At 40.1% G+C, this 27,240-nt stretch overlaps 2 protein-coding genes across 2 annotated transcripts; one reads left to right on the top strand and one right to left on the bottom strand.

The window, feature by feature from the left end:
• Nucleotides 1-1,958: 1,958 nt before the first annotated feature.
• psmd14 (proteasome 26S subunit, non-ATPase 14) lies at nt 1,959-5,744 on the bottom strand. The gene is made up of 11 exons (XM_063488662.1): nt 5,634-5,744; nt 4,792-4,854; nt 4,466-4,537; nt 4,250-4,369; nt 4,015-4,085; nt 3,654-3,804; nt 3,390-3,497; nt 2,766-2,840; nt 2,557-2,682; nt 2,369-2,431; nt 1,959-2,231 (listed from the first exon to the last, which is right to left on the bottom strand). Exons 2-11 carry the CDS (start codon nt 4,837-4,839, stop codon nt 2,133-2,135), a joined length of 933 nt encoding a protein of 310 aa, XP_063344732.1. The 5' UTR covers nt 4,840-4,854; nt 5,634-5,744; the 3' UTR covers nt 1,959-2,132.
• Nucleotides 5,745-9,826: 4,082 nt separating this feature from the next.
• rbms1a (RNA binding motif, single stranded interacting protein 1a) lies at nt 9,827-26,060 on the top strand. The gene is made up of 14 exons (XM_063473569.1): nt 9,827-10,321; nt 12,259-12,398; nt 15,014-15,072; nt 16,087-16,178; nt 17,151-17,308; nt 18,000-18,079; nt 18,213-18,313; nt 18,576-18,625; nt 18,726-18,816; nt 20,132-20,182; nt 20,988-21,089; nt 21,681-21,749; nt 22,008-22,082; nt 24,029-26,060. Exons 1-13 carry the CDS (start codon nt 10,271-10,273, stop codon nt 22,074-22,076), a joined length of 1,113 nt encoding a protein of 370 aa, XP_063329639.1. The 5' UTR covers nt 9,827-10,270; the 3' UTR covers nt 22,077-22,082; nt 24,029-26,060.
• Nucleotides 26,061-27,240: the final 1,180 nt, after the last annotated feature.

The raw sequence follows: 27,240 nt of genomic DNA on the forward strand, positions 1-27,240 counted from the left end.
GCTGTATGTTCAGCCATGTAATTTGTAAAGTTTACTGTTCGTGCAGCCTCTCAGTTCATACCAAGGTCTACAGTAATACATCATTACTTTATTTGTTTCTCCTTTCTAGAAAAGCTGTTATCTGTGCAGTTTCTTTTCCATGCCCTCACCGCTGATTCACATACGAAGTGACGCAAATGTCAGCAGAATCACACTAAAAAGGACCTTTCAGTCTCACTGATTAGTCTTTTTTTAAAAACAGGGAAACATAATTATTACTCATATTTTTCCTGTAAACTGACTTTGTGCAAACAAGTCTTGCCTTGGTCAAGAAAAACCTTTCACAACATTTGGCCAGTTATCACTGTCAAAGTCTACAACTGAGAGATGCTTTCATAAAGGCAAGCACAGAGGGTATACCACAAGGTGCAAACTACAGAGTTGTACTCTACAACAAATAGGTCACCTTAGACTTTCCCAGAAAACAGAGTCTGCACAGTTCTGGAAAAATTCTTTGAACAGATGAAACCAAGATTAACTTGTACCAGAATGGCAGGGAGTGAAAAGGAGATGACGAAAAACATCCTGTAAAACATTTGTCAGTGTTGTGGCATGAGCATGTGTGGATGCCAGTAGTATTTGTTTAGTGGCAGTGTTTATTGATGATGTGACTGAGGATAGAAGTCACAGGATGAACTCTGAAGTGTTCGGGGCTGTACTCTCTCCTCAGATTCAGCCAAATGCTGCAAAAGTGATCCCACGGCACTTCACAGTGCAGATGGATAATGGCCGAAAACAAAATGTGAAAGCAACACAGGAGTTTAAAAGGACACAGAAATTGGATATTCTTCAATGTCCAAGTCAGTCACCTCATTTCAACTCAACAAAGCATGCTTTGCAGCTCCTGAAAACAAACCTGAAGGCAGAGAGGTCCACAAACAAGCAGCACTTGAAGGCGGTGAAAAATATATTAATGGTCCAATTAACTTTGAGCTCCTGAAAATGGAACCCTTCATATAAAAAAAAACATCAGTCCAAAACTTTTTTAAAACCCCTCAAAATAAAGCCTCAAATTAAGTCTGCGCCTCACAAATGGTTTGATTTCTTTACTTCCGTAAGTACAGAAGAAAAAAAAAGAATTAAAGTTGTCTCTGTGTACATAAGAGCGTGTGTATGCATATGAACCTTTGTTTCTTCATTAGTTGAATTATGTAAATGCATTTTATATAAGAGCATTATGGTTTTGGGGATTCTCAACCATTTCAAAAGAAACAGCTCTAGACCCTGAGGAAGAAGCCCGCTTTTTTACCAGGTCAGCAGTCAACTGATTTTAATACTGTATTGACTGAAGGTGGGGCTATTGGCCCTGTGGCATGTAACCCTGTCCCCATCTAATGGTCTAGAGAGGCGTTACATGAACATACAGAGAGTCTCTGCTGAGTCAGCTCAGTGCCATTAGAAGCTTTGGCACAAAAGAACAAAGTTGTTTGCCCTCTGCGATGTCTGTAAAATATATTCTGATAAAAGCAGTAACTTCATGGTAGTTTTTTGGTTTTTTTTCCACTTTTGTTTTAAGCTACTGAAACCTCCAACAACGGAAAACATCTGGCTGCTAATACTTGAATGTTCTGTAAAGGCTACAGTTGAGCATCAGGAGTAAGGTGGTCATGTATATTGCGCTGGCACTTATTTATCAAATGTTCAGAGTTGTTTTTACAATCTGTTTTAGAATAACTGATTAATAGACTGCACTGCTTGGTGCAAATAGTCAACCGGACTCCAGTTTCTGACAGATTATATCAACTATAAAACCTAATATGACATTTCTGGTTCTTTCCAATAAATAGTCGGGTATGTTTTTGCTTATTCACAAGTGGGCACTTTTTGCGTCGCATCATCTGACAGGTTACTGTTCTCATATTTGTAAAACTGTATTGGATTAAGCTTTTCCAAAAGCCCTGCGTTAATTAAACTAGATTTCTCCCTGTGGTGCATTTGCTGTGGTTCAACTTCCCTCAGAAACTGTTAACAAGTTCAGTTCACTACAAGTCAGTCCAGACACAAGCACAGGAATTACTGTCATACATACATTTATTTTATATAAAAGAAAACAAGGGTTGTAATATTAACAGTTATACACACACACAGCCCAATCACTGGAAAACTACTGTATCCAACATGGCAGCTAGGCACTGAACAATGTTGGATGTCATTAAAACATCTACGTGCTCCTCCAAGTGCCTCTTGGGATCCTGTAGATTAAATAACAAAAATTTTAAAAAATTAAAAAGATGAAAAACGTCAACCACAGGGTCAAGATTTTCAGATCCTTTTTGAGAATTCCCTGGTTTCAATAAAGTTTATAATAAATACATAAATAAAAATCTACCTGTTTTCCAACATTCTTGATTGCCAGCTGCTCGGGGGTCATTTTGTCCTCTTCTTCAACGGCCTGAGGTGGAAATATGACAGTATGTCAGTATTGTGGAACAGCATGGTAAAAAAAATAATAAAAATAAAATAAATAAAATAAAATAAACATTATCTGCTGCTGAGATACACTATTTCAAGTCGTACCTTATTGTAGTTCTTAGCCAGCTCCAGCATTTCTTTGACGATGGTCTCATTGTGCTTGCAGTGCTCGCTGTAGTCCTGCAGGGTCAGACCCTCCATCCAGCTCTTCTTATGCAAGTTCAGCAGCATCTGAATAAGAAAAGTCATGTTTAATATGTTCTATCACAAATTTAAAAAAGCAATAACTCTTTAATAGGTTGTGAGACTCAAACCTTCTGCTCCAGCTCATTTTTCCTGTAATTGATGGTGATGGAGTAGTAGTGTCTGTTGAGTCCGTGAATCAGGGCCTGAAAACACAAGAAACATCAAGTTTAGCATTTTTTTCCTTTTTGGATAATGTCAACAAACATTGCACAAAAAAAACCCTAACACTGGATTTGTTTTGAATTTTTTTTTTTAAATCCTCTTTAGATCTTTTACACTGATTTAGTTTCAATACAATGGCTGGAAATGAAGTGTGATGAATGGTGGGGCGCACAGCTGTTCCTGTTCTTCACGTCTCACTGAATGCAACCTTACTAATGCCAACTGCCTCAGGTATATGCTGTTATGCAACGATTTAACTGCATGTAAATAAAGTTAACTGAATTGTGTTTGTTCATGTTATAACAAGCTGATTGTTGAGGCTAACTGAACACTAACAACAAAACATCAAACAGCTGATGTTATATGCAAATATTCAAAGAAAACTCTGAACATAATTTTATGGAGAAGCATGAGTGACTATTACTTTGCATATGATGTTCAGAAACTGGAGATAACAATACACTTTGCTACCATCTGTTAGGAGATTTTAAGAAAAAACCCATGTTCTAAGAACAAAAAAAGCAGGTTACCTGGATTGAAGGCTTGTTCAGATGACCCAGGTTGGATGTGGTTTGTCTTGGTTCATGACCCAACACCATCATGTTGGCATTGATCAATCTGAAGGCATCAATAACAACCTGAAGATGACAGTGGAGGAAAAAAACGTTTCACAATTAAACGATCATCATCACTAATTCATTATGAATTCTCACTTAATAACTAATCTTGTGCACTGCAATTGAAATAATAGAGGCTGATTAGAGGGTTTCTCCTTGGTACCCACTCATCCCTACCTTCCCTTTGACGCTCTGAATTGGATCAACGACCACTGCGACAGCTCGCTCTGACAGAGCCTCAAAGCTCTGCTGTGTGTTGATGTCCACACCAGATAACCAACAACCAAACCCAGGGTGACTGTGGTACCATCCCACCACCATCTCTGGTCTGTTAAACAGCACAGGAAGAGGACAGCAGACATATGTGAATATGATTTTAGAGACATTTAATGTAAATTTTTTCATGAAAACTTTTCATTTTCTCTTCTAAGCCTTCACTTTATGCATCAGTTACTAGCTAAGCAGGTATTTGATCAAACTGTCCTTTTGAAAATGCGTTTTTATTCATTTTATACAGTCTCAAGTATTAGCGTGTTACCTGCCGGTCTGCTTTAGCATGTCCAACATCTTGGCCTGAAACACAGGATCCACTGCTTCGACACTCACACCCTGTGAGGCACAAAATTGTGATTTTGTGAAAAAGTATAAAGTCAACATTAATCATCACAAATATATTTCAAAATTGGTCATATCATGATACAAACAAGGTGTTTATTATCCAACTGTGCACTCCTTGGTAATCTAGAGGAGGAGAGTGGGACAAATGAACTTACTGTTCCTGACTGCGGCATGGCAAACACATCAATCACTCGCACTGTGTAGTCATCAACAAATTCTCCCAGCATCAATCCCATGACCTCCATGGGTACACCAGCACGCCCATGTTTCAACATCTGAGGAATAGCATGAAAAGTCATCGAGATGGGTTTTTTTATGGACATCATATATTTACCATATTTACTGCTGATGATGTGGTGCAGAGGTGTTACCTTGAGTAGGGCAAGGGAGGAGATGTACACCTGCTCTGCTGTGTCCACAGCAGGTGCATCTGTTGGGGGGCCCTGAGGAGGCGGGGAAGTGTTTTTTTATTAGTTCAGGCTTTTGTAAGACAGTAGCAGCTTTTACTAATCACCACAATCCAGGTATCAGTTAGAATTTTAGAGCATACAATGTGCATATGCATTATATTTTTTTTCTGGTAATATTTATTTAATGGCAGTAACCATCTGATAAAACCTGCAGCACACAAGCACTCGCCTTTAGCCGGTGTTTTTTCTATGTAATGTAGTTATACTGTTGGTTATCTTTATGTTACCTGGCCAAGACCTGGCATTCCACCTCCGAGCCTAAGCAGCCGGTCCATACTGAGATGTGTTAACTGAAAAACAGAAAACAAACAACAAAAAAAAACTTTGTTAAACTCGTGACCAGGACATGGTTTGTGAAGATACAGAGTTATATGTAATAGTCCCTTGAGTCCACATTTATTCAAAGCAAACTTATAAAGATCAGATTTTACTCTGTTTGGACAATCTCCAAATTGATAAGATTACCCTATATATTATTTTAAATTATATTTAACTGCTAACATTAAAATAAATGTACCTTATACATATTTTATTTTAATATTTTGGTTATATTTTGTTTTTATGAGATTAGACGTTATGTATACAGTGTACGTAGGCCTAACGAGTAAACTTGAGTAGAAAATTCGGACTATTTCTAAGCTCTGTGTGCAGAAAATGAGCTAAACTGCACCGTCAGTAACACAAAAAAAAATGCATTAATTAATCAAATATCCATATTCCGTAGAAAGGCTAATGACAGTTAGCTCCAATGTGCTAATTCACCCATAATCGTCAAACGCAATACGGCAACATCATAAGCCTGATAAAACACTATCGGCTCCTATGTTTTAGTTAATGTATCATTACATGCCTGTGGCTGATGACTATAGTTTTAGCTTGTTTACTGCTTTAAGCTGCTTTTAGCTCAGTTCACGGACACAATTAGCGTGATGCTAGCGCTAGCCTGTTTGTGCTAACTTAGCCTGCACCGTTTAGTACAAGAAAATGATTAACAAATTGTTTACAGTAATCCCCTTTCATCAGATTTAATGACTTCTGTGAGCTGTGTTGAACGTCTGCCTCCACTTACCTGCTGTCAGACCTGTGTGGTATTCAGAAGAGTTTGTTTTTCTGGTCGTAGCCGAAACAAACCACCCGGCTACAATGAATCAGCCAGAATCGTCTTTTTTCCACAGAGTAACTGTCGCGCTAATGACGTATATTGGTGGAGCCCAATGACTGTAGAAAACCGTTTTCTACAGTCATTGGTGGAGCCCGACTGGCATTTGCAACATTGAGACACTAGTGGGAGCCACAGTTATGTATGTGGAGTCATTTAGGACAACAAATCGATTATGTACAGAATTCGACAACAACAACAACAAGGATAAGAAGAACCAGATTTATACCAAATTTCTTTATAATTTATTATTTGTATTAACGTTTCTGTTAATCTAACCAGTTGAATTATGGCTATTTATATATCAGCTCATCTTTCTGTCAATATATACAGATTTTTGAAGTCATTTACATACCCTCATCATGGACATGACTGTCATGTTAATTTTGGACAACTCGGCCCTTGTGTATGCTGTATAGGTTTCCAGGGAGGAATGATTGTACAGGTTACACATTTAGTGACCCAAGAAACAATAATTGGGTGTACAGGCTTGAATTTATTTTGTATTTTCTCTAAGTCACACAGGGTCAGATATAAACATACACATCAACTTATATTAAAATGTCTATTAACAAGCAGCACCTTGACCAGATGCTTTTGCAAGCCATCAAGTCAATCCAAACTAACAGTAACCAAGTTCGAACTGTCTCACTGTTTTTGATGTGATTTGATTTGAGGTGGAGTGGAAGAATTTGGAGGTAGCCCTTCATTATTATTCTTCCATCCATTTTGTGCAATTTATCACTGACAGCAAAACAGCCCCAGAGCATGACACTACAACCACCATGCTTGACAGTCAGTCCAATTTTTTTTTAGTTTGAAAGCCTCACCTTCACTCCTCAGTACCTACATACCTCTTGTCACTGTGACCAAGTAGCTCAGTCTTTATCTCATCTGACTAAAAGGCGTTTTGTTAGCTTTAGATTTTTTGGAGCAGGGGCTTCTTTCTCTCTCTCAGTCCATGGCCATGTAAAACTAGCTTCACTGTGGACAGTGACGCTGGTTTTCCAGCAGTTTTCAGTTAATAGAAGGCGTGAGCCTTGGTTTCTGAACATCCTAACCAATTTACTGTCATCTGAGGGTGAAAGTTTCTTTTTCCAGAACTTGCCAAAGTGGCGACACATCCAAATTACTGATGATCCTGGAATCTGCAGCTGTTTACAAATGGCCCAAGAGACCTTCACAACTTGTGTAACTCTAGAATTCTCTTTCTTAGATCTTCACTGAGATCCTTGGATGTTCCCATTGTTCTAAGTGTTGATCAATCCAGTGAGTGCTGTCAAACAAATCCTTTTTATGTATTTTCTAAATGTAATGAATCTAACCAGTTGCCACCTCTAGCCCTCACATCAGTATCATTTCTATGGAAAACAGTGGTGTATAAAGTAAATAGTATTTTTATATAAAGGCTGAAGACTGCTGTGATGTTTTCATGGTTTCTCCTTTTTCAGCAATCAAGCATTTCATTGCTCCCAAAGGAGCCGCAAACGCTGAGCCAAACCACACCATTACTGGAGTTGTGAAAAAGCTTTTCTGTTTGTTTCCTGTATTCTAGCCAGACAGGAGCCAGTTCTACAGAACAACTCGTATGATCTCACCCAGCACCGTTACTAGCCACACTGCGACACTAGACGCGTCAGCTGCCACGCTGATGGCGCCAAGGGGGTATTTCAAATTCCCTAATTCTTTGGTGGATGTGGACAGAGCAGATAATCATCTACATTCCTCAGTCCCTCCCTCTTTAAACCCTCAGGACCCCCTGCTACATCAACACAGTTCAATACACTCAGCAGTCTTAACCAGGATGTGCTTCCTTATGATGGGTTTCTCTGACCTTTGGGATCCAGGGCTAAATTAGTAGGGCATACATTATTAACTTTGCCTCAAAAGTACATTGTTTCAAGGCTTTCTGCTGGCTTATTGTTTGTTATAGTTTTAATACATACAGTCATTATTCTACCAAAAATGATGATAGAGTCAAAACAGGGAGAGAAGAAATTCTTAAAACATCTGGAGGAGTTATTCAGAAAACTAAAAATAAATTCTATGGAACAATCGACCTACTGGATATTTTAATTATTTATAAAGAAGAGCTTTAAAAAAAAAAAAGTAGAATTAAAACAAACAAACAAACAAACAAACAAACAGATGCTCCATACACAGATTTGACTCATCTACATTTGAATCTTTTGTGAAACCTCATCTGTCACCAGCACATTGGATGTATTGGGTTTATTAATCAAACATAGCCTAACTTCATAAAAACAAGTGCACAAACACATTTATGAAAACAAATGGTGCAGCTGACTGTTCAGATAGGAATGATTGGACTTTTCAAGTCACATCGGAAGTGGCTTGTAACTCAAAACCAGCATGAAACCTTAATCCTACCAGCAGAGGAAATAAGGAAGAGAAATTTGATGCTTTAAGAGCTTCCCTGCACCCTGATGGGATTTGGATTTAGAGCTGCTTTATAAATCTCCAGCAGGACTTGCAGCAGGATGACTACTAGAGGCAGGCACTGCTTTGAGCCTACATTTGTATGTGAATGTAAAATGAGTGTAATTAGATCAAAGTAAAAAAAGGTAAAATAGGTGCTCTAAAAGTTAGAACCAACACATCCACGGCCACATCTACATGTGTGTGGTCTCTGACACCATTTCCTCCTTTGTACATGTGTGAAAACCTCTTGATAATGGTTCAGCTTGGGCTTGGGCTTGTATACCATCATTTTCCTATTATCCCTTCATAATAATAATAATAATAATAATAATAATAATAATAATAATAATAATAATAATAATAATAATAATAATAATAAAACAAAGGCAGAAACGATGCTGAAAATATAGCAGTTTCCTTCTTTAGAAACCCCCCAAAAAGAGCATCATACCGTTTTTCTATGTGTTTATTAATTATTATTATTATTATTTATTCATTTTCTGTAGCAGCTTGTTTCTTTTCTACACTGAAATCCTCTGCATCATTTGCACAGGTGAAAAACTCAAACTCAGTCCTGAAAAGATTCTGATGACCTGCACACTGCTGTGGACTCGTTTTCTTACACAATTAAGGCAATGCACTGTGGTAAATGTGGTCATGTACTTACTATTTATGTCAAACTAGACTACCATGACTGTAAATTGACCCATATCCAGAAGCAATGTCTTGATGCATTCTCAATCATCCAGGAAAGTAAATCTCCAGAAGTTGATTCTGTTCATCTGGACGTAGCGTCACTCATGTGACGAAACGTTTCTCCCACGTCCTCCTACGTCCAGATGAACAGAATCAACTTTTGGAGATACAGAAGCAATGTGTTGCTGTGTGGATGTGAAGTTTATTTGCCCAATAAATAAAAGATTTCTTTACTCAAAATTTCAGATTTCTGTACAGACTTTTTTAGGTTTTTGTTTTTAAATGTTATTTTTTGTTTTATAATAAAATTCTCGGCCTTAGAAGTAGGAGACGGGGGCGGGACTTTTTAAGCGCTTGGTCTTTAAATTAAGTCTTCAATACACAGTGAAGCCGCTGATGAGAATCTAGAAAGGTACAGTTCCTGTTTTCCCATCATTCAGTGAAGTGGTTAGTGTTAAAACGCACTTTTACGAAGGGTTCATGAACTCATCAATCTCGTAAAGCCGTTCAATTAAAAAAAAAAAATTCTTCTTCTACCTCATAATTATGTGACATCAAGTACACGAAGCCTTCCAGAAAACATCAATAGCATTTTTTTTATGTTTTTTGAATTCAATATTTGTTCTGTGTTCATGCCTCCGTCCCACATTGTGCGGTTTACAGGGGAACTGTGACCTCGTCTGTGGGCCGGTGGCGGCTGCTTATATTTCACTGCATCCTGACTTCTGTGACATGTACTAGCCTATGTTGGACGGGGTGTGTGTGTCGGGGGGAGGCGGGGGGAAGGGTACAAAGAGGAAGAGGGTGTGTGTGTACGACTCTGTGTGTGTGGTTTCAGGAGGTGGGGGTGAAGAATGCTTGGTATGTGCGGACGACGACAACATGAAAGGCGGCGAGGGTTGAGCCCAAACTGATTGTGCTTCCCAAAATCAAACCCAAACCCGCTTTGTGTCTGAATTTCGACCGAGCCTCAGACACCACACGTCTGTTTATCGCAATAAGCAAGCGTCCGCTGCGAGTTTTTAGGTGGCGGCAACGCAGTTTATTTGATGTCAAACACCCTGCAGAGGCGGAGATGGTTTAGTCTGTAGTAGGTGGGACTGCCGAGCGGTCTGCAGCAGGACGTCGTAGATCAATGAACCGGACCGGAGGGCTGGTCCATCGCCTGGTGTGCATCTGACTGTATAGATGTAACAGTGTACTTATGCGGGACCGAGACTTCTTTTTTAAAGTGTCCAGCAGCCGTTCATGATGCGGATGTTATAAAGCGACTGGCTATTTGATAGGCTCCTGAACCCCGCTCGGATTTCGTCTCTATAGTGGCTCTCATCTGTGCGATTTTTCCTTTTCTTTTTTTTTTTCCTTTTTTTCTGGGGGGGAGGAAGTAAAATCCATCTGTAACCTCCAGGATGATCTTTGCAAACACGGGCAACCCGCCGAAGACAGCCAATCGTAAGCAGGTAGGCCAAAGACACACACATACACACATTGGGTTTTTCCCCCTTCTTCCTACTTTTTTTTTAAAATCACACTTTGAGGGGAAAAATGGGGTGAATAATAGCACATGACATTGGAAAGCCATTTCAGGATTTACATGCATTCACGCCACATTCTGGTAATATTAATAATAATTAAACCCCGTTTGGAAAACAGATCATCTGCTCTCAGCACTTGTCAAAAGGGGAAACCTAATAAGATGAAGAGATTAAAAAAAAAAAGATAAAATCCGAGCCGATCTGTAGCTGTACAACCGATACTTTAATTATTACGTCCGTATAACCTTGCTGGCCAACTCTGGTCAATGTGCATGACGGTTGTAGTCCATTTTATAGGTTAATGCATTCTGGTTGGATCCAGAGAGGGAGAGAGAGAGAGCTGGGATGAATGTCAGTGTGCTGGGGTGAACTATGCAGCCTGCCTGCCTGCATTCTTCTTTTTGACCTCTCAGGTGAAGAGAAAAGGCTGGTCTGAATGAAGGCCGTGCCCCTGTGCTTTTCCATCTGAAGATGGAAGATGGAAGGAGAGAGGCGGCGGGTGTTTAACCTCTGCCGCTGACGGAAATGTGAACCCTGCTTCAGATAAGGTGGAGCGAGGGTTCAATTTTCTTGTAATATATATTCATCGGAAGGTACTGTACGTTACTTTGAGGACGGGGATGTGAATCCGATCTCCTATGAATCCCTTCAGGGGAAGAATGAGTCTTCAGTGTAGGTGTTTAATCAGCTATAAGAGGGCCCTGCGTGTAAAATATACCATAGCTGCCCTCTAATGGAGAAGCTTTGATGGGCTTTTTTTTTTTTTTAGCTTTAAGTTAAGCTTTGTAATTGCACACCAACAAAAGTGTAAGGCCTCTACTTGAACACACAAGAGACCTAACAGATGTTCCTGCCACAGGAATCAGGTCTTCATGTGTGAAAGAATAATACCTGCTATGAACATTTAGCCATAGTTGGCCATGTTTGGCCCATGTGCACAGTTTTGGCTCCTAAAATGTGGATTGTATTTCGGTTGTGGACAGATGGTGTTATTTTGCCACGCTTTGTCTTTGATCTGATCTGGAGAGGGTTGCGGTGGCTGGTGGGGGGATTTTAATGAATGAGTAAAGGGAAGGAAATGCTTTGCAGGGCAGTGGTGTGGTTTGGTGTACAAGTAAGAAAAAAAAAATGGAAGTGTCTGTCTGATGTCAGACCCAAAGGCCCACCTACAAGAATGCAAAAGAATGCACAGGAAAGGGCAAAATTGTTTTTTTTTTTTTACAGCTATGGGGTTAAAGGCCAAACCTTTTACTCAGTTTAAGAAAAGGTAGAGAATTCAAGGAGTTCCTCTGTGACCCTAAGTCAGATAAGCGAGTTAAGAACACGCATGCATGGATGGAAATATGTAAATGTACAAAATTATTATAAGAACATATTCAAGATGTATTCTGCTTTTAGGCTGCTGTCCCTTTAAATAATGTAATTTGTTTGATTGCTTAATTATAGGTACCTATATGCACAACTGGGTAGTTAATTAGTAACATTTGTTAATATTTGTTGAGTTTTCTGTGATCGGCATCACTGCAAACTCAACAAATGTTTAGCATGCCTTATTCTTTAAAATGAATGTGAGTGGCATACAAGCAAATAACCTAAAAACAGCTCAAAGTTGGCCAATCCTTGAGTCCTTCTTCTGCTACCACCGGACCTGTTGTGGTCTCAGGTGTGTCTCGCTGAAATGCAGCTCTTTAGTGAGCAGTGCTTATTGATGTTAGACGAGTACTGCATGGACTAGTGCAGACAGCGTTTTCCCTGTGTGTTTGTCACACAGATGAAATGTTCTTGTGATCACGCTTGACCTGGGTTTAAATTAGATTATCCAGCTCCCGTACATTTCCTAACAGTGTGTTTCCTGTGTGCAGTCCTACCCCATGACTCCGTCCAGTCCCAGCAGCAACAGCAGCAGCAGCACAGGCCTGGAGCAGCTCAGCAAAACTAACCTTTACATCCGTGGCCTGCCTCCTGCCACGACAGACCTGGACCTGATCAAACTCTGTCACCAGTGAGTTCGTGCGCATATACGCTTATGGCTGTGCAAACTAATGTTTTGTCACTTATTGTACTTTGCAAATGAAAAGGGGTTGAATAGTAGCTCTAAAAAAGGACAGCAACAGTTTCTAAAAATACATTTTAATTGAAAGAATATATGACAAATTCAGGCTCAGATAATGGCCCAGAAAAGGCAAAATATAAGTAGTTTATGGTAGCTCTAAAATAACTCACAAAATTGAAAATTATTTATTAATTTTTTTATGTAAGGGATTTCTTATGGTATATGAGCGGCACTTCAGTGGTTCACCAGGTCGATAAGCCCCACACACTGGGAATCACTGATCCACAGGTTATTGAAGTCCTGCTATCGACCCTTGAGTGTTTTCGCCATGATCGTCCTGGTGTTTAAATTTGCAGCATTAATTTGATCTTTTGTTCAGTGTAATCAGAAACTAGCAGTTGTGACCATAAATGTATCAGGAACATGTTAACCGAGGTCACAGTCCAGGGGTTTCTATCCGCCCAAAGTTATTTTGGAACCACAAGAGTCGTCCCCTGCTGGCTGTTAAAGACAATCCAAAGTAATTCCACCTTAGATTCACTTTTCACGGCTAGAAGCTAGCTCCATTGTTCAAGAGCTGTCCTCCATATTGGACATCAAAAGGGAAAAATATTATATTCCCCAAACATTTCGTAAGTAGTTGCTTTCTTGTACTACAAGAAAAATCCTTTTGCGCTTGCTTTGGTCACTAGCAGTAGCTTGTCTGCAAACACTTGTTAACTACTAGCCAAGTAGTAAACCCTGAAAAAGTGCAACACAAACTGGAAAAGAATAATGTTCGCCTACCCGAGACATTTCAAAAGGCGCATTTTTCACAGTTCTACTGCCATTTTTAGAGTAGTTGGCCAGTGTTGGTAGACAAGCTAGCTGGGTTCATGCAGACTACAGCATTCTGCTAGCAACCAAAAACCATCACAACAAAGTTTTTGCCAATCGGTCAGGGAATCCATTTTTCCCAAGAAATGGATGGTTGTCAGATGGTCACAGACCGGTCTTTAGCCCTGTGTATCTGGGGTTTTATTCACTTAACTTTACATTGTCGGCATGATTGTCACACGTCCAAAAATGGCAGATAAGTTGACATCTCATGGCTGTAAAATCTCAATACTTTCTATGGTCAGGGTCAGCTTGTCTTAGGACAAAGAACAGAAAATAGAAAGCTAACATCTGTACCAGCACAGCATGAAATTGTTACATTTAAGGTTTTTAAAGCTAATAAGTAAGAATTTAAGAGTGGACATGAGACATATTTTGTTCTTTTGGGCAGAATATATATTTATTTTCAATTCATCACATTGTAGTAAGCTAAGCAGATTAACAGATAGAGTTAGCCATCAAACACCACCTGTGTTGTGTGGACTCCTGCTTCGATATTACGGCTTTCACAAGAGGTGAACATATTTGGACAAGATGGTTGGATTTTTGCTACTCAGTGCTTGGTAACAGGAATATTTCATTCACCATATATTCAGCACACTTCTTAAAACTTTCTCCAAAAGGCACCAACACTACAAACACCCGTCACAGTCATTGTCGTTGGATAGTAATTAGTTTAAGTAAAGCCTAGCAGTCTGCCTGTTATTGCATAATTTTAAGTCTGAATGCAGTATAAAGAGGTGAGTTATGATTTCTTGTTATTATTTTGTGTATAACTGGTTTCCTACACAATAAGAAGAGACCTTTCCTGAATATGCTAAATAAATAGCGTAAGTGGTTTAATAGTTACTGAAATTAAAGTAAATATTACACTCTTAAAAAGTCTGTTTGCTGTTTGATGCCAAAAAATCAATGCAGACATGCAAAAACCAATGCTGGTTTAACCGTAGTGTCCACATAAAAGGTGCCAACCACCATAAATCTAAACAGGCACATATAGAAAAGTCACAGCTCATCTTTGGTATGCAAAGCAGATTGCGAAACCCTCATTTAACGCAACTGGTGAGAATGCCTTATATGTGCTGATAGTATAGGACGCCAGTCTAAGTGGTTAATGTGGTGGGTTGCCATAATTAGTGCTGTTTTGTCCAATCTTTTTCCTTCTGATTCACGAGCAAATGGAAAAGGACGTCCACTCATGTAACCCGCAGCAGCAACAGCAGCTGTTTGTGTCATGTTTGCTTGTGTTTTGTTCGTGTTCCCAGTGGTGTTTGGCAGCACAAAGCAGAAATGAAAGTGCTTTTCATAGCAACAAGGTCTGAATGGTGATGTAAGCTAGGCATTCAGTGTGTATGGCGCGCGGGTAGAGAAGCTCACAGTTTGTGTCAGAGTTCAACTTGAGTGGAAAGTCAGAGATAAAGCAAAGCCTGAAACATGTAAACTGAAACCAGTTACACATTGTGTGGTTCTTTTAAAATGAACTGTCTCTATATTTAATCGTCCTGTGAACTTTTCTTTTCTTTAACCTCACTGTAAAGTTGAATGAAAGCTCTCCATGTAGAGATTTCTCTGGAAACAAATCCAGAGAAATCTGGATCTGGAAATCTTAAATAATACACAATGAGAACAGTCTCAGTTGTTGATTCATCGTTGTCTTTAACAGTAGTCTACATCTTTTGTGCACGCAGGTATGGAAAGATTCAGTCTGCAAAGGCAATCCTGGACAAGACAACTAACAAGTGTAAAGGTCAGTGAGATCAATAAGTTCTAGCTGCCAAAATATACTAACAGTTCAACTTTAAATTAAGTACAGAGAGTCACCTAACACGTGAACACTGTTGAATTTCCACACCTATAAATCAGTGATGACCTGAAGCCAACTGTGAATACGCCCGGTTTATAATTTTGTCACACAACGTGTGCTGTTGTTTTGCTTTGCAGGTGAAAGTGTAGATTGATTGGTAAAATCTTCATTGCATTTTAACACTATGAAGACAGAAGTGTGATAAGTATCACAGAGGTTTCACCGAGTCTCCGCAAATAGATTTAACAGATTTTTACACTTTATGGAAATAAATGGAAAACAGTGCATAATGGCTGGCTATATAATAAGAAAGCAGATGGTAAGATTCAATGCACTGTTAAAAAATACGAAAAAACTTTCTTCATTTTAAAATGCAGAACATACTGTACTGCATTTTTATAGATCTTTTTCACACTGTTGGAATGCTCTAGAAAATGGTGAAAAGGCATGCATAGAATGTGGGTGAGACATAGATACCGGTTTAAAGGAATAGTACAGCATTTTGATTTCAATACTACAGAAAGGTGGCTGAAAACCAAAGGTTTTGCCCAGATAAACAGGATACAATGCATTAATTATATCCTGCTCATTCTGAAGAGGTCCTGGTAGACGGTTATCTTTTTATCTTTCAACAAAGCCAAGTATAGTTTTCAGTGTTTATTCTTAGCCGAGCTTACCCGCTCAAGGATCTTAGTGTTATCGAGCTTCTGGTCTAACTCTGGGGAAGGAAATGAATAAGCAGACTTCCCAAAGCAATTCCTTTAAAAGATTTCCCACACATCTCAATTACAAGATTTCTTTTATGAGTCTTTCACGTATAAAATATGTTGTTATATTTACGAGAATAAGCAATTTTTATATATATATATATATATATATATATATATATATATTATCTCGGTAAGTGATGTTATCACTTACCAACTGCTGATGTAAATACTATTCTGCAAACTCCAGGTTACGGCTTTGTGGACTTTGACAGCCCAGCGGCTGCTTTAAAAGCAGTCCATGCTCTGAAAACCAGCGGCATACAGGCCCAGATGGCCAAGGTGAGTTTGGTACATGCACATGTGCGTGTCTGTGCATATTTGTTATGCTTGCGAACATCTCTTTTGGGTTGTGCTTTTTTTCTTCCTTTTTTTTTTTAATGCGTGCACGCTTGTGTCCAGTGTGTGTTGGGGAATGACATTAGACCGGTCACATGACCTCAGCTGACAAGCTGTTCTTCCCGTGACCCCATTTACTTTCACTGTAGAAACCAGATGTCACATCTCTCTCTGCCAAATAACCTGTCAGTCAGTGCAACACATTACCCACTATCCTTTATACACTATACAGAATTTTACCAGGAACTTTACTGCTATTGGGTATTTGCAGTTGCTATTTATACATAGTGATATCTGCAGCAGTGCTCTGTTATAGCAGCACTTTAAGCGTTGACGCATTCCCGAGCCTCTGTGGCCAATTGAAAGTAAAGCACACGAGGATATTTCTGCATAATATCTGTGATTTCTTTCATAGTGGGCAAACGTCTTCCAGTCCTTTCCCTTTCACATGCATGCTGGGTGTGATTGAATTCACGGGTGAGAGTTCACTGGTGTGCGGTGGCTCACTGGAGACCTGCATGTAGTAGGCTTTGTTTGGAGCAAACATGGCTGAACGCAGTTTGTGTGTTGCGGTAGCTAGGCTACGCCGCTCTCCTGCTGTTTCTAGGGAAGACTGTGGAGGCGCTGAGCTGCTGCACAGTGCGGATGAAGTGTGTAACACTGTGTGTGTGTGTCTGTGTGTGCAGGAGAGCTTGTTTAACCAAATGTTCCTCTAGCCATTAACCACACTTTAGCTGATCTGCGCCCAGGCAAGTTTCATGCAGAGATTTTTTTTTTTTTTTTTTGTCATGCATTCATTTGTCAGTAGAGAAATGGCACAACACAGCCTTTGTGAGTGTTGATTTCATTTTATCGTGACATGATGCTAAAGCATTCAGTGCATTTCTTCTTTTCTGTCTCCTTCCACGCGAGCAGCAGCAGGAACAGGACCCCACAAATCTGTACATTTCCAACTTGCCTCTGTCTGTGGATGAGAAAGAGCTGGAGAACATGCTGCAGCCCTTTGGTCAGGTCGTCTCCACGCGGATCCTACGAGACTACAGCGGCAACAGCCGAGGTGTGGGCTTTGCCAGGTCTGTCACAGGAGACTCACAGAAAGAACATTCTTTTCTTTTTTTTCCCTGTTTGATCGGTATTAAAGGAGGTACAAAATAAACCTTCAGCAAACCTATGATGATAAATTGCGTTATGAAGTAGCAGTGGCACTGTGCAGCTCCTGTCCTAGCACAGCAATCTGTAACCTGCCTTCCTTTATTAGACATAGAATTAACAGTGCATTAGTTACTGTTACCGTTTGCTTTTGACATTGTGTAATACAATAGCTCACTTGAGGTACCATTTTATTGCAATGTAGAGCAAACAAGCCTGTGTTCTGCCCTCAGACTTATTAAATAGAGTCAGTTATGGCCCATTGTCTGTGTAAGACATGCTTTTGCATAACACTGCTGTCAGTAACAGCAAACACGAAGCATACAGGCTGTGTTTGTGTTGTCTGTGTTCCTCCAGAAACTGGCGTTACAGTGCAAAACCCAAAGCAGTCATCGATAACTGGACATATAACCCTATACTGCCTCCTGTTTCACTTCACATATCTATGCCGGTTGTTGGCTATAAACCCTACAGAATGTAAATGGTCACAAAAATGAGAATCCGAGTTATTCCAGTCATGCCAGCATCACTGCGTTAAAGAAGATTTCACTTTAGATGATCTCTGTGTCACTTGATGATGAGTCTTTGTTGTTGTTTCATCTCCTCCTCCGTCAGGATGGACACAACAGAGCAGTGCAATGCAGTCATCTCCCACTTCAATGGGAAGTTTATCAAGACGGCTTCTGGAGCTCTGGGTAGGGAAGAGTTTCCCCTTTCTGGATACTTTCCCTCAGATGAAAACCGCAGAGGCGGTGATTTAAAATTGTTGAGTGATTGTTAACATGTCAGGGTTTTTGTTTTGTTTTTTTTCACATCCCTCCTCCCCAGCACCCTCTCAGCCCTTGCTGTGTAAGTTTGCTGACAGTCAAAGGAAGAAACATGCTCATGGCGGATTTGTTCCCAACGGACAGACAGCGGATCTCAGATTAGTACGTAATGTCATCTATCTTGCATGTATGCGACCTCGTTTTTATTACTGAGAATCAATCTTCTTCTAACAAGTCTATCAAGAATATTGTATGGGTCTGTTGAGCCATACCGTTGAAATGAAAGGGTAATTTCTCAAACATAGATAATTCACCTTTGAATCCACCAATTATGGTTTCATGGTGTTTTACTGTTACGCTAAAGTAGTAAGAACTAATAATTCAATTATGTAATTCTACCTTTTTGTCTGGTTTTGTCATTTAGGGGGCAATGACTCTCACTTATGACCCCTCCTCAGCAGCTATACAGAACGGGTAAGTTGCACTCTGGTTATAACAGTTCATGCCCTCATTTCACACTTTACTAGCCTCATAATTCCCAAGCTTTGTTGTAAAATACTGTCTTGTTTCCTAGGTACTATGCTTCTCCTTATCCAGTCACCAACAGGATAATGACTGTGCAGCCCACAATGCCTCCCTACATGTCTCCAGTCTCTGCTTACCAGGTACTGCACAATATCCCTTTAATGGGCCAAGAAAATCCTTTCTAAGAGCTGAACCGCTTTCTCGATACTTGTCCGCTCCTCTGTATTCCACATTTGAGGTTACAGTATGTGGGCTGGTGGGTCTTTTTGCTTGTATATGCAACTTACACTGGCAGCCTAGTCACTGTGTACCCCACCTCTTGCTCAATGCTTGCCGGGATAGGCTCCACCCCTCCAACCCCCACATCCTAAATCAGTTAAGATGGATGGATGAATGTAATTTTCCTGGGCTGCCTCAGACGTTGGAAGCTCCATGTGGTTTTACTTTTTTTTTTTTAATGTGTGAACAGAGCTCGTGGTATCTGACAGTAAGCTTAGGAGTTCGTTGGAATAAACTCATCATTTGAGCAGGCACAGTCATCATCTCTGAGTCACGGTTTCTCTGAATTCTCACGTCTTCCTTCCTGTTGCCAAAGAGTTTTAATGAATGACATTCTGTGTGGAAATACCTCAAACCACTGAAAAGGTCTGTCACTTGCACAGGAGGGATAAATTTAAGTTTTGATTTGGGTTTATTTTTTTTCACCAGCCGTCTGCCAGATGGTTGCAGATAAATTCACTTCAGAGTTTTAAGACCTGTGTAGTAGATACTCGGATCACGTGAGGAGTTAATTATGAACTCCAATAGAATAGGCAGCTGATTACAACAACAAATCAGCTTAAGCTTATAAAAAACTATAAAAACAAATATTTTTAAAAAAGGGTTTTCGGGAAAAGAGCAGTTCATCAGAAGTAGGGTGGACCTCACCCAGGCTGTTAGTAAGGCATATGAACTCCTTAATGGAGATGATTAGGCTCAGTACTGAAGGCAGAACTGGAGTTATGAAGCCACTGGTGTGCTTAGTGCCACACCAAGAGAAGCAACCAGGCTTTTACTTAAAAAGATGATGGCTTTGGATATTACTGGGGCTCTTATATCTGAACAGGAGTGTGCTGTCTTTATGATGATAGATGGCGTTTATGCTGATTCGCCTGTGGCTTGTGATTCAGACTGTTAGAATCATTCAATTTCTATCCTAGTATGCATCCTAGTTTCTTTGTCATATGTATTAATTCTTAGAGTGGTAGATGTTCATATTAAAAATGGCCAAAGGTTCAAATGATCCATTACTTTTGAACTGTAAATTGTGCAGAGCTACTCTTATACAGTCCACAAATAAAACTACTGAGGTGGAGATGAGATAAATTTTTTTGCATTTGTAAATGGGCGACACGTTTTGCTGCTTTCATCCTCTTTCTTTGCATCTGTCTCTCATTCTGTCTCTCCCGTCATTAGGTGCAGAGTCATTCTTGGGTGGCACATCAACCATACATCATGCAACACCCGGTAAGGCAGCTGCAGCCGCGGCTTTATACACTGCGTCGTGTTCTGTGCACAGGAAATGGGTGTGTGGTGCCACTGCAGCTAAACTTCTGAGCTCATAGCCGCTCACAGTGTCACTTTATTCCCCCTGTTCTGCTGATGCAGTCAAGTCCAGCTACAAAACTTCCCCAAACACATGAGAAGGCCAGAGGCTGAGACAAGTTCTGGGAAATAGCCGCTGCATGCTTTAAGTGTGTGTTGGACTGTGTATGAAAGAGAAATGGAACAACTAAAGAGGCTTCCAGCCACTGCCCCCCCCCCCCCCCCCCCCCCTTCTCCCGCTTTCTGGATCCAGCAGGAAATGCCTGAAGCAGAGACAGTCTTGTGACTCTTTGACTCTTCCAACAGATGGTTTCCAGTGGAACAAGTGTCTCTGCTGATCTGCCCCCTCCCCCATTTTTTTTGTTAGGAAATGGTCCGTTCCCTGAGGGCATCATGTTTAAAGCAATACTCCATCTGAAAACTGGCTAGAGCTGGCAACACCACACCTTCTGCATAATTTACTAGCATAGAAGACAATGTTCTGAATGTGCAGCGTTTTCTTTTGACCTGAAACTACTACACCGTCACAGTTAGTGTTACGGACGTGTTTCGAAAGCCAGTCCTTTTCCCCAGCTCGTGGCCTGTGCTGACCTGCATATATGTCAGAAAGTAACACTTGTTATTTTTGTAGCAATCACTGCCTTCCCTGTGTGGTGTTGCTGTTTTTATCAAAATGACTTGACTCATGTGACGGGTGCTACAAAACTGAGCCACTTTGTGTTTTCAGGCCTCTGTGATGTCGCCCTCTGTGGATCCCTCCATGTCACTGCACCCAACAGCCATGATTACTCAGCAGATGGGCCAGCTGTCATTGGGAAACACTGGAGCGGTGAGTGGAATTCTGGGATATCTTCCATCTCTCATGCACACACACACAGCACTAATCAAATGAAATCTGTGCTACCATTAAACAGCACACTAGCAGCAATTATGATTGCAACACTGTGCGCAGATATCTGTGAATTGGCAAGATGAAATCTTTATTTTTGGTTATTACCAGCTGTAGTATAGCTGGTAATTGCACCTTGTGAGTGTGTGTGTGTCATTATTGCAAATAAGGTCATGTTAATTTAAAAAAAAGGGCCTTTGGCACACTTTTATTATTGAGCCTGAGCCAGAAGACACTTTATTTTTTTTGCGCTTTAAGGAAGTTAAATTCATTCATACGTGACAGATGTTTTGGGTTCTTAGAACTGCATCTGCATATCCCCAGATGCAGTTATAAGAACATAACATGAGCATCTAACTGCTACAGTTACAGGAGGGTTTTTTGTCAACCAAACTTTGACATTCTCCTTTGGATCAACGTTGTCATCCTGAAAATGCTGTGCACATAAAGTTGAGTCGCCTAACTGTCTTTCAGTCATCTCAATATGTAATATACTATTAAATTATTTTCATTTTTTTTCTCATCTTTCAGTATATTCCAGCAAACCCAGGTGTCCAGGGAGCTTACATGCCTCAGTATCCCCCCATGCAGGCAGCACCGGTAGGTTTATTCTATCTTTATCATATTCAACTTTTCATTTAAAATGTTCAGCTTCTGCCTTCAAGATGGGATACGTCTTAAAACAATAAACCGCTTAAACAAAATTGCAGCAGCTAGTCCAGTGGTCTTTCCTTCATAAGGGCCTGGGTTGTTTTTGAAGTGCTTGTCCTCTAAAACTATCAATTATCTCAATGCACACACAGCGAGGATGGTTATTATCAGATCCTAAATGAGAGATGCTGATGTTTTGCTTTTCAGGAAAATGGCACGCCGCAGCAAGTGGATTCCTCCAACAACTCGTCCCCTTACAGTCAACTCAGCAAGTAGATGCAGGTATGCTTTGGTTTCCCAACATAAATCTCAACAACTTTAGTGTTTACTTCAGCAGCTTCACTGACACGTAACAGTCAAGTGGACAACCTAATAAAGCCCCGGGACGAATTTCTGTAATGATACAAAACTTTTGAGGAGAAACCTTTGTGTGAATGCAAAGTACTGTAAATGCTTATATAAGCTACTCTGTTACAGTTGTCTCTTTTATTAAGTTAAGAGTTGGGCCTCACTCGGCTGCCTGAGTGCACACATAACATCTGAGCAAAGGCATGTTGAGTCAAGCCCTACTGACTTATTTACCACAAGGACAAAAACATACTGAAAATGTAGATTACAGACTCGTGGGAATGTATATGTCTGAGTTCAAATCGTTAATTTAGTCGGTTATGATTGTTATGTCTGCTATCCTCCATTTAACCTTCGACTGTTGTGTTTGTGCGACGCTATGGTTTAGCTAGCAATGGGCCACCCTGAACTTCTGTAGTCATTAATTGCATCCGGACGGCGTTCAGGATTGTTGTTCAAATCTTAAGTGTGTTTATAGATATACACCGGCCACTTCATTAGTTATACCTTGCCTGTACCAGGTTTGACCCCCTTGTGTCTTCAGAGCTGCCTTGAGTCTTTGCGGCACAGATTCAACAGGGTGCTGGAAACATCCCTCAGAATTTTTGGTTCCATATTGACAGGATAGCATCACAGCCAGTTTCTTCACTTTTGTCATCTTCACATAGAAATAAGTTGACTGCGGATGACGTTTGAGTACAGTCAGCTTATTTATGTTATTGGCCAATTACCGTATTTTTCGGGCCATAAGGCACACTGTCGATGAACGGGTCTGTTTTCATTAATAAGGCACACCGGATTATAAGGCGCATTAAGCGAAACAAAATCAGATAAGTCAGACTTTACTCAAATCATTCTTCTTGCTTCCTCCACTTCCGTACCATTGATTCATTAATGTTGAATTCTCTCACAGCTGCTCTATTCTCATGTTGTTGCAGTATATTAATGACTAACCTCTTATTGTGGATGGATTATCTCAGTTGTTCTCCTGACTGAAGTTTGGTCCGTTTACAGCATCCTGCCATGCGATTGCATTTGTCCCTAACCATCGGGAACCCTCACGTTAACTTTTATAGAGTGGAAAAAGTTAGCGTTCATCCTCCAGCTTCACTGTGTTTATGTTATGCTAACATAGCTGTGTTGCTAGCGATCACGTAGCACATCATTGTATACCAGCTAGCCCAACTTCATTAACCCTACAAAAGTCACTGCTGTTTAGTTTTCTGTCTTCATTTATGTTGGAAGTGATAGCAGAGCTGTACTTTTTAATTCTTTCAGCAATCTCTCAGTCAGAACATGCTATATCATGTTTAGGTGGAAACTAGCGAGCTAACTTCCTGCTAATTTCTAACTCCGTTAAATTTAATCAATTCTGGTTTTATGGATGCCTGGATGTTAAACTTAATTGTTACACCCGGTAAAGCAGAAACGCTGATCATTTTATTAAAGATGATAGAATTTAGAGGGTTTTTAACTCTCAGTGATGCCGCAGTGTTCGTTTGACTAACAGAGTTTTGGACCCAGATTACTCCGCGAGGCTCCTGACTACTACAATCCATCAAGCGGTGTGGCTTCGTAGCTTACCAAGGACGTACTAAAACATTTTTTGACAGATTTTTAAGCACCGCGTACCACATAAAATCGGTTCGAGGTCAGTAAGCACAACCAGAATTCATACATAAGGCGCACCGGATTATAAGGTGCACTGTCGATTTTTGCGAAAATTAAAGGATTTTAAGTGCGCCTTATAGTGCGGAAAATACGGTAGATATTTGCGTTAAGGAGCAGCTGACCTGTAGCAGTTGAGTGTACTTTTTGTGGCCCCTGTTTAGTAAAAAATCAAGTTTTATATCCCTGTTTCTGCTTTCTTTGTCTTTCAGGCCACATTCCTGGTTTGTGAGCCAGTTGGCAGGTGGGAAGTTGCTGATGACATCACAGGAATAACAGTCTCCGTCTGCTGATTGGACCAGAAACATGAACTTTTTTTTTTTTTTTTGCACAGCCCCAACATTTGTAGTTGAAAATGAGGACAGTGTAAACAGACTCAAGCAGCCAGCGAGTCACAGGGGGGGAAAAGGAGAAGAAAAAAAAAAGAAAAAGAAAAACCAAGATTTATTTTGATAAAAAAAAAAATACAAAATGCTGTTCTTGTTTTCCTCTTTTTCAAGGATTCTCAAACACTTGCCAGATGACCCCCGTACCTCCCTCCATCCCCACCTGTGCCCATTCACCCTCACCTTCCCCATTCAAGTACGATGTGGTAATAAATGCATGAGATGGAGATATCACTCCCCCCCTCCTACTCCCATCAAGGTTTCTATGATTTGATAGTTCCTTTATTCGTGGTATATGGACAAAAACCTTGCAGACCTCGTTTGCACTGAATTTTGAAGTTTTAAAATAACTTCACTTTGGTTTTCGACTTTGCCACAGCTCAGAAAACTGCACTCGACAGTTGATACGAGTGACCATTTCATTAGGAATTTACTATTGGAAAAGGTGCCTTCCTTACGCGATATCGAACATTCTCCAACCTTGTTTCATCAAAACTTGATCAGGTGTCACATTTCTTATCGGACTGAGCAAAACGGTGTGTGTGGAATCACGAGGCTTTCCATTGAGCGTTGCGCTATCTAGTCGTCTGGTAGCAATAAAGAAAACGAGAGTCCCGCGGCAATACTGAGAAATGAGAACGGTGACAAACTCAGAGCAAGGAAAATCCTTATATTCTTCTTTCCTTTTTTACAAAAAAAATAAATAAATAAACAAAATGACAACAAATTCATGACATGATTTGAAACGAGAGCTGTACTTTTATGAAATTGCATGTATCTCACCCAGGCGGCATTGTTTTTGGGAGGGTTTTTGTTTCTCTTGTGGTCACTTTGACCCGTAATCTACCTCATGGTTCTGCTAGCGTCCGCTGGGGTGGTGGGGTTTGCAGGTAAAGCCCCTTTTCACCAGGGTGGACAAAAGGGGAACAGAAGCCACGCTCAGGAGCTGGCTAAACAGGACTTCTAACATTTTTCTCCCACATGCAGCATTACACTTTCTGATCTTCAAAAAGGCAACATTGTGCTTTATTTTTTATTTTCCATCCGTATTTGTCATTGCTTCTGTTCCGGGTTTTCTTTTTCTAGACATTACGAGTGCTTTTCAGGTGCGATGCTCCCCCTTTTCGAAAGCAAGACAAATGCCGGCTTCTCTGTAAAGTAGATGGCTTAGTGTGTGCTTGAAACATATGAAATGCAGGCAACATGAATTTGCTGCATTCTTCTGCCTCTGACTTCTATTTTCCCTCTTCAAAATTAATATTACGATTTTGGTTACTCTCCATTTAACAATGTAGATCTCAAACTATTTGGATGAGTGGGGGAAAAAACCCAAATCTTGCCTTGCCTTGTGCAAAACAAAATATATGCAACAATCATGGATGGAATACTTAAAAAATAAAATAAAAACTGCGGTATTTCATTAATCTTAGATGGATGGTGAAATCACACGGCTGATGGCCTGTGTTTCTTAAGAATGCGATGTGTAAATTATATACGTTCAGGGCCAAAAGTGAACAGTTTTATTGTGTTCTTAGCTTTTCTTCTTGACATTTACGATGTATTACCTCTACACCACTCTGAGACAAGAGAAATGGTAAAAGATGTATGGTCATCGTTCATCTGCCCACAATCAATAGTAAGCATTAAATGCTCAACGTAGAAAAATACAGCCAGGCCTTACCTGAGTGTACTTTCCCTTACTGAACATTTGTTGCTGGAAAAAAAAATGTAAAAATGAGAAAAAAAAGAGAAAAAAAATCATTGCTTTCACCTACCACCTTCTGCTGATTCTCAAGTTTCCCCTTGCTCTTTCCTTGGAACAAAACCAGTGCTGAATAAAATGCTCTTTTCTTTTTCAGACGTGACTCCGGTCTCTTTAATTGACTGACAGACTTTATGCATTAGTTCATGTCTCTGTACTTTACTGTACTTTGGGGCTAGCTAACTCGACTTTTTAGGTATGTTACACTCACAAGGTTTCCTTAATTGCCACATTTGAGTTACTGACGAGCACTGTGCTTGATAAGTAAGTAGATTATCATAATAAATATAAATTGGTACAACATAATGCCTTGGGACCAGAATCAGCCTGGGAAAAACTTGGATGGCTTTGGAAATAAAAGATAGAGGGCATAAATTCTGGAGTTTTATCTGTATTTTTATAGGTTTTATAGCTTTTCTTGCTGATAAATAGCTTCCCCGCAGCCATCATACCACACAGCTAAATGTAGTTAAGTAATAGATAAAGAATTAAATGACAGAAAAGTTCTTGTTCTTCATTTTCTACTATAGAAATTTAGCTTAAAGAAAAAAAGGAAATACTTTATCAATCAGCAAAAACGTTTACGTTTTATAAAAGTGAGCTACCAGAACCTTTTCCTCTAGTTTTACACATTTATCATGTAGAAAAACTGAGACGTGCTGTTGAGATTGCACTTCTTTTTCCTACATAAAGATATCTCAGAGATTAAATGTGTAGTTAAATGTCTTTAACTACGTTGTATGTGGCTCTCGATGTAAAATGAGTTTGACATCCCTGGTGTAGACTGGACTCAAACCCTTGAGTGGAGGCTGTTCCAATTATCTGCCAGCAGAGGGTGCTGAGAGCCAAAGCTGTCCAGCATATTTGAATCCAGAGATCATTTTTGAAGGACTGTAAGTCTGCTCTTATCTATGTAACTTATACTGGATCAAATTAGCAACAAGTGCGACATGTGTGCTCGCACCCCAGCCCTTTCCTGCACTATTTCGGGCACACAGGCTTTGTAGTTTCACTCATGTGCCGGATCTCCCTTCTTAAGCTCTGACATAGCACAGCTGATCCCAGGGACATAAAGGCACCATGCGTGCATCTCTTACCAGTTGAAGGGATCAAAAGCACTCGGGGTGCAAGATTAGCCATCATCCCCACACCTCTCCGACCCCCACACCAGGAATATACATACATACATACATACATGTAGTTCATGCACACTCTCATGTCAATCAAATGCTTATTGTAAGGGAATCAGACCTTTGAACGTCACATACAAGACAAA

The sequence above is a fragment of the Pelmatolapia mariae genome, linkage group LG1, assembly GCF_036321145.2.
Source record: "Pelmatolapia mariae isolate MD_Pm_ZW linkage group LG1, Pm_UMD_F_2, whole genome shotgun sequence".
NCBI lineage: Eukaryota > Metazoa > Chordata > Actinopteri > Cichliformes > Cichlidae > Pelmatolapia > Pelmatolapia mariae.